General features: G+C 35.9%; 1 protein-coding gene and 1 long non-coding RNA gene across 2 annotated transcripts; one reads left to right on the forward strand and one right to left on the reverse strand.

Moving 5' to 3' along the window:
- Positions 1-308: 308 nt before the first annotated feature.
- Positions 309-1,685, forward strand: LOC136222292 (uncharacterized). Its single transcript, XR_010685594.1, has 2 exons — positions 309-813; positions 987-1,685. It is a non-coding gene; the product is annotated as an uncharacterized lncRNA (long non-coding RNA).
- Positions 1,686-4,654: 2,969 nt separating this feature from the next.
- LOC136224614 (UDP-glycosyltransferase 88B1-like) lies at positions 4,655-6,299 on the reverse strand. Its single transcript, XM_066013003.1, has one exon. The coding sequence runs from the start codon at positions 6,247-6,249 to the stop codon at positions 4,801-4,803; it is 1,449 nt and encodes a 482-aa protein (XP_065869075.1). The 5' UTR covers positions 6,250-6,299; the 3' UTR covers positions 4,655-4,800.
- Positions 6,300-7,401: the final 1,102 nt, after the last annotated feature.

Consider the following 7,401-nt stretch of genomic DNA (forward strand, 5'->3'; position numbering starts at 1 on the left):
AAAAGGTATAAATCGATTCGTCTTAACTTCATTAGTTTGTACACGTTTAATTTATATCCCTATGACATAGGACTATAAATCAAGTTGTTTAAGCTTTCATCCATTTATTTTCTTTTATTAAAATTAAGAAAAATTGATTAAATTTAACCAAATTATTCCATAATATACCAAATAGTTTATTAAAAATTCAATTAGTAAAAGGCTTTACTAATTAAATTAAACAAATCAAAGGCACCAAAACAAAATTAAACTCAATTGAAAAACCTAATTTGATCAATTAATCAGAACTAAGCTAAAAAAAAGGTCCCAAAATATAATTGATTGAAAAGAAAATAAACCAAAAATAAAACAATTGAAATATACATTCTTAATTCAGGAAACGTACCCGATCTCGGCCCAATAAAAAAAATGGGTCAAAGCCATAATCCAAACCCAAATCTATTTGTGGTCTAATCTCTCTTCATCTTCTTTTCTCAAAAAAACCAAGAAGTCCAAGGTTCTCCTATGGCAGCCGATTTGCTCACCTACGGCATTCTACTTCGACGGAAACGGCAGAGATTGAGTCGTGGTGGCTGTTGTTTCTCTCTTGATGTTTACGGCGACCACTCTCCTCTTCGCCTCATCGGTCTTCACGGTAGGTTCACTCCTTAATATTTTGTTTCAGATCTAATGATCTCCGGTGACCGGCGGATTTCCTACAACGGCGGCGGATCCTAAATAAGAGTTCTACTCGGCTCGCCCTAAACGGTGCCTCCAATTACTCGGTGGTCCAATCCCGTTCAACCTCAAACCGACATTGATTCCTTCTCAAAGGTAGAATTCTTCTACTTCTTAATCTCTCTTCTCGATTTCTTCCAAATATGTTGATTCTGATTTTTTTCATTTTTTTATTTAATTTCAGCTATGGTGATGTTTTCCTTCTCATTTTCTCTTCCTTCTGATTTAAATATTTGATTCTTACTCACTGATTTGCTTTCTTTTTGCAGATCTGAAATTCTAAACTCTGGGAGAAATCAATTCGTAGAATAAAAAAGCAAACGGAAGGAAGAAAGATAGAATGGTTTGCTTACTGATGGTTATATTCGGTTCATTTTTTGTGTGTTGATTGATTTTTGGAACTTGTTTGGTTAAGCTCTTAAATAGACTGATTTGAAAGTAAAGCAATGGATTTATTTCCTTAAGAAATGGTCCTTATTCGAGTGAAGAAGGAGTTTAGGAAATCCAGATGTTATTAGTATGAATATAACATATTCCTACATTCACATTGGGATTTCTAGGTTTCTTTGAAGAATTCTGGGTAGTGCCTATAACATAGACCCTTCCCCAGAAATTCAACAAAGAAAAGCTTAAAATGGAAAGGACAAAAGAATGTGGAGCAGGAAGAAGCTATTGTGAGAGAAAGGAGATGGAGTTAGCGTTCGAAGCCCCCTGGTGCTGTATTGCTGCTCTCTATTTATAGAGCTTCAAAAACTGACTTAGTGGCTAAGCAGTGTATATTATTGTATTTAAGTCATATTTGTAATGTATTTTGCTTTTGTTGTATTTCTGTATTTTAGTTTAGGAATGGTTTTTCTAGATTGGGCTTTAAGGAATGGGTTGATTATATTGGGCTTCTTGGATTGGGTCCTTTGGGACATAAATTGTAACAAATAAAAATTAGTAATAAAATTTCATTTTTCCTTTTATTTCATTTTTTGTTCCAAGAACAAGTTAACCAAATGTTTGTGATTTCAACCTTAATTAGCACGGGATTGTATTACCGTAACTTATTACACGAATATAACTCTTAACAAATCAAGTTGAACTTTATTCCGTCGGTATTTAACTCAAGGAAAAAAAGCATTCCTTTTATTTATAATCAACATTCTAATTATTAATTCAATTTTATAGTGTAAATTATAAGTACATTGTGTGATAATTAATTTGCTTTCTTTTTGCATAATTAACAATAACTTACAACAAATATAGTACATTTTATGATATGTACAATGCATATAAAATTTATAAAATAAATTGATTAAAAGGGAAAAATTATAGAAAAATGAGAATTTACCCCGGACAAAATGAGTATCTACACACCGGAATACACTATAAAAAAACGTTGATCTGTTACATAATTGGTTGGAATAGTTTTATTGAAATAAAAATAAAATTGGATCATTTTTTAAAACAAACATTTTAAAATTGGACCAAAATTTTAGTGATCCCTTGATGAGGGCATCCCCTTCAAGAGTTCGGGTCAGAGTGAGGAAAGTCGAGCGAGTAACAAAATACGAATGAGCATGGAAGGAAAAGGGGGGAAAATAGCTCCACACGGCGTGTCAATCCCCCACACGCCATGTGGGACTGGGTAGTAGCTCAAAGAGCTGCTGGTTGGTGCCCACTCGGCGTGTGGCCTGCCCACACTCCCGAGTGGGTTGCAGCTCTCGAGGGCCACATGCCGTGTGGCACCGAAATTTCAGCATATTAAAATTTAAAATTGGATTAGGGGACCAAATGATGTCCTATTTTCTGATTTCTTTTATTTATAATTATGTCACTTTGATTTTATTGTTTATCCTTATGTTTTAGTTTCCCTAAATGTCATTTGGTATCTCTTTTCCCATATTACTCCTACCATTGTTAATTGTTTTATAACCCTAGCTAGGTTAATGATGTCTTTTGCATTTTATTAAGGGTAATTAATTTATTAGTCCCTATATTTTGACAAAACACACTGTTTAGTCTCTGTATTTTCAAAAACGCATGGTAAAGTCCCTAACCTTTTTCTCAGTGAACTGTTTAGTCCTTCCGCCTGTTTGTTAGATTTTTTACCGTTTATGACTTCGAAAATGACTAAATTACCCTTTAGTATTTACCTTCAAACTTTAGAAGAGGAAATTCAATTTAGAAGGAGAAGTTATTTGTATGGAGAACAAGAAAAAGAACAGACCCAATGCTTACGAATTTGAACGATTAAGAAGAAAATCAAGAAGAAAAACACTCAAAGTTGATTTTGGATGCATTAGAGTTTAAAGGAAAGGAAAATAAAGGAAAGGAAGAACACAAATCCAAATTGACTAACAAAATCTTCATGAGAGTCTAACGGCAGGGACTAAATAGTTCACCGAGAAAAACGTTAGAGACTAAACAGTTGATCGAGAAAAAGGTTAAGGACTTTATCATGTGTTTTTAAAAATACAGGGACTAAACAGTGTGTTTTGTCAAAATATAAGGACTAATAAATTAATTACCCTTTTATTAAAGAGGGCTATATTATTTGCAAGGATTTTAACTTTTATCAAATAAAATTATTATCTTCTCTTTTAAAGAGCTTGTTTGGTTTTTATACTTTTAACAATGGATGATTTATAATTTCCTACGGATCTAGTCTGTGAAATCCGAGATTAACTAGTTCAAGTTTTAGTTTGAAAAGAATGTTTTTATTAGTTTACAATTAAAACTAACTCCGTTTAAAACCTATCACAATCATCCCTCTAAAAAATTCTCATTTATTTAAAATAATAAGCAGGAAACAGTATTGTCCAAAATACTGACGTTAAATAAATTAAAGTCTGTTTTTATGTGAAAAATGTGGATGAGCTCATGAAGATTATCTTCCATCACCTAGAAAGTGACCGAGACTAAAGTGAGATCCGGAAACAAAAAAAGCATCATCGTAATCTTTCTGTGCCAATAACATAAAATTGATTTGTTTTTAAAGATAAAATATTATTTAGTTTAACAAAACAGATAGTGTTATTTAGTAGGCTAAATACATCATTTTTGTCTAAAAAAAATTGATTGAGCTCCTAAACATTCAAAGTGTCTCGATAGCTCCCTAAACTTGTATAAAATGTTCAGTTAGCTTCTTGAACTTGTGTAAAATGTAATCAATTGATCACTCGGTTGCAAAAAAAATAGTAAGTTAAATGTGAAAAATATATTGCAAACGTCTTAAAAAAAAGTAAAGCAATCAAGATCGGAGTATTACGGTTGTAATATTAGAGAATACAAGGTTTATAGTTGAATAAGTAATATCTTTATTTTTACTTTATTCTTGAGTTATGTAATAACATTCTAAGACACGTGGAATACATCTTCCGCATTTAACTTACTTTTTTTTTGCAACCGAGTGATCAATTGATTATATTTTACGCAAGTTCAATGGACTGACTGAGTATTTTATATAAGTTCAGGGGACTATCGGGACACTTTGAAAGTTCAGGGGTCAATCAAACTTTTTGGACAAGTTCAAGGAACAAATGATGTATTAAGCCTATTTAGTAAAAAAATTTAAAAAAGAATTAGGTAAATATAGGATGGCAAACGGGAGGGTATTCACGGGCAGTGTCAATCTGAAATTCTTACCCGTTTATTTTTCAATTATCCGTACCCGTCTCATTATCCTAACAGCTATAATTTTTACATCTCATATATGTTTTGTTTAATTTATAGTTAAAAATCAAGACATAAAACAAATTTGTAATAAAATCTAAATTTAATAGTTCATACATCTAAAATTGAACAAATTAAACAATAATCAATAAAAATAAAATAGTTTAATAGAATTACTAAATTATTAAATCTCACTTTTTATATTAAAAAATAATAATACTTTTTAATATATAAACGCATAAAAAAACAATAATACTTTTTAATATATAAAAGGTTATTAAAAAGATTTATAACGCATAACTCATATCCGTCGCATATAATAGTTTTCATCTCATATCTATCACATATCCTATATATAGTTACATTAGTATCCGATAATATCAAATACAACGGTAAAGTATCATAAGATTTAAAGATTTTGATTTAAAGATTTTGACTGGAAGTTGAAGTGTTTTGACTGTCTGATACCCTTAATGAATCCAGTAAGTGGGCCAGCGCAACCTGAGATGACCCACCATCCATCTGGGCATTCAAAGCCTCATATTTCATAGCCGTAACTCGTTCTCGAACACCTCTCCCTTCATCTGAGTTCATCAACTCACTCAGTTTCATCGCAAACTCGTCCCCTTTCACCAACCCGTCTTCCAACTCAGTCACTCTCAAAGCCAATTTCAATTCCTCCACCAGCGCAAGCCCATTCACTTTCTGCTCCGCATAGAGAGGCCACGCCAACATAGGCACCCCAGCACACACCGATTCCAGAATCGAGTTCCACCCGCAGTGAGTCACAAACCCACCCACCGATTCATGACTCAGTACCTTAACCTGCGGTGCCCACATCTTCACCACTAACCCCTTACCCTTCGTTCTCTCCAAAAATCCCTCAGGCAGGAGATATTCCAAATCGTTTAACACAGTCAAACTACATTCCCCTTTGGTTTCGCCGTCGGCTGGCGGAGGCCGTACGATCCACAAAAACCTAACCTCACTTTTCTCCAAACCAATCGCCATTTCCTTCAATTGATTTGCAGAGAAAACTCCCATACTTCCAAAACAAAGAAAAACAACGCTACGAACAGGTTGCGAATCAAGCCACGATAAACACTCCTCCTCATTTTTGCTCTCCCCTTTTCCGATAACCGGTCCAATGCAATACAAAGGAGGTGGACGTGGCTCCGCCGGAGTGCAATTACCTTCTCTTATCCCCTTCACCGCCGTTAATTCCAGCGATTCAAACGTATTTGCGATGAGTCCAGCAGATTTCCCCATCTGAATCGACGTTTCAACGAAATACCGGTAAGATCTGTGAGATCGGTCAAGTAAAACAAGAGGCAAAGTTCCCGATGACATTGTAGGTAAACCCGGGCAATTGATCACGGTCTCAACATTTAGTAACTCTTCTTGAGTAAAATTCTTATCAAGAGTAGAAGTATAAAGAAGATTGCAGAGAGGACTTACACCAGATGTGAAATAATAGTAAGTAGGGATTTTAAGGGCGGAGGAGATTTCTACGGCGGCGTTGCAGAAGAAATCGATAATGAAAGCTTTGATAACGGAGGAATTGGATAGAGAAAGTAGGGCTTGGTGCAGGTTAGGGTTGTTGAGCTGAGGTAGTTCGAATAAGGAGGCTACAATATCTCCAAAAGAGGTGGGGACAGTAGGGAGAGCGGCCGGAGGAAGGCGGATGAAGTTGATTGAGGTAGCGGTGGCGATGATTGAATCGACGGAGTTTGTTTCTTCGTTTGGTAGAGTGGGGATTATGAGCGTAACAGAGAGAGAAGGACGATGTTTGGATATAAGTTTGGCAAATTCTAGCATGGAAAATAGGTGACCTTTGCTGGGACATGGATATAAAACTATAGTGTCCTTCATTTCTCTGAAGCATAAAATTTGCTGGGACAAGGGTGTAGAACTTAGTAATTGATGATAGTCATACCCTATTTTATACTAATTGTCAATTTTGAAATTAAGTTTCTCAAAAAAGAAAGTTTGAAATTAAGGGTAAAATCGGGAAAGAGAGTGTGCAAGAAAGACGTATGCATGTGGTTGGAGAAAATGAGTACAGTATTTGAACTTCACATCAGGGTTTCTCTCCAAAAACCTATAAAAAATAGAAACAAATATAAGCTTAATGATGAGGGCATCTCGTCCTCAAGCACGAATCCGGAGACTAGGAACGAGACACGAAGAGATCTATTGGGGGAAAGCAAGAGCAAAGGCAACCAACCGAACACGCGGGGTGTGTCTAAGAGCGCGCGGGGCGTAGAGACCCCTGTTTCCGGAGGAAAGCCTAGTGACTCACCCACGCGGAGCGCCCTAACTAGTACGCAGGGCGCGGAGAGAGGCTTCAGAAGTGAATCACTCTAGGAGGTCAAGTACGCGGGGCGTACTCTCTTAGACACCACGCGTGACCCGCACCAAGTTGAGTCCTCAACTCCAGGAGGTCAAGTACGCGGGGCGGATACCTAGACACGCCACGCGTGGAGTCCGTCTTCGTGAGCTCCCAATCCCAGAAACTCCTATACGCGGGGCATATTCCAGGTGGCACGGGGCGTGCTTCCGGAAGAAGACTTCTCCACCAAGTTCTTCCTTGTTCAGGGGCGGATGTAGGGGGGTCAAACGGGCATTTGCCCCCCCCCCCCCCCCCCTTCATCCCATTTAAAAAGAAAAAAAATTTAAGTCCAAAAATAAGGGTTAAAGTACAAAAATACCCCTAATGTTTTGGGTCAGGAGCAATTTTATCCCTAATGTTGGAAGCCAAGAGCAATTTTACCCTTAACGTTGATAAATTGGGTCAATTTGAGAAATAATTCATCAAACTGTTCTCGGTCATGAATAATAGTGTCAAAATTGATCCAATTTATCAACGTTAGAGGTAAAATTGATGCAAAATTACAAAATTGATATGCAATTTGTGCAAAATAAAGAAAAAAATGACTGTATTTTATAATAGTGTCTGAAATTGATCCAATTTATCAACGTTAGGGATAAAATTGCCCTTGGCTACAAATATTAGAGGTAAAA

This window comes from Euphorbia lathyris, chromosome 1 (genome assembly GCF_963576675.1).
Source record: "Euphorbia lathyris chromosome 1, ddEupLath1.1, whole genome shotgun sequence".
NCBI lineage: Eukaryota > Viridiplantae > Streptophyta > Magnoliopsida > Malpighiales > Euphorbiaceae > Euphorbia > Euphorbia lathyris.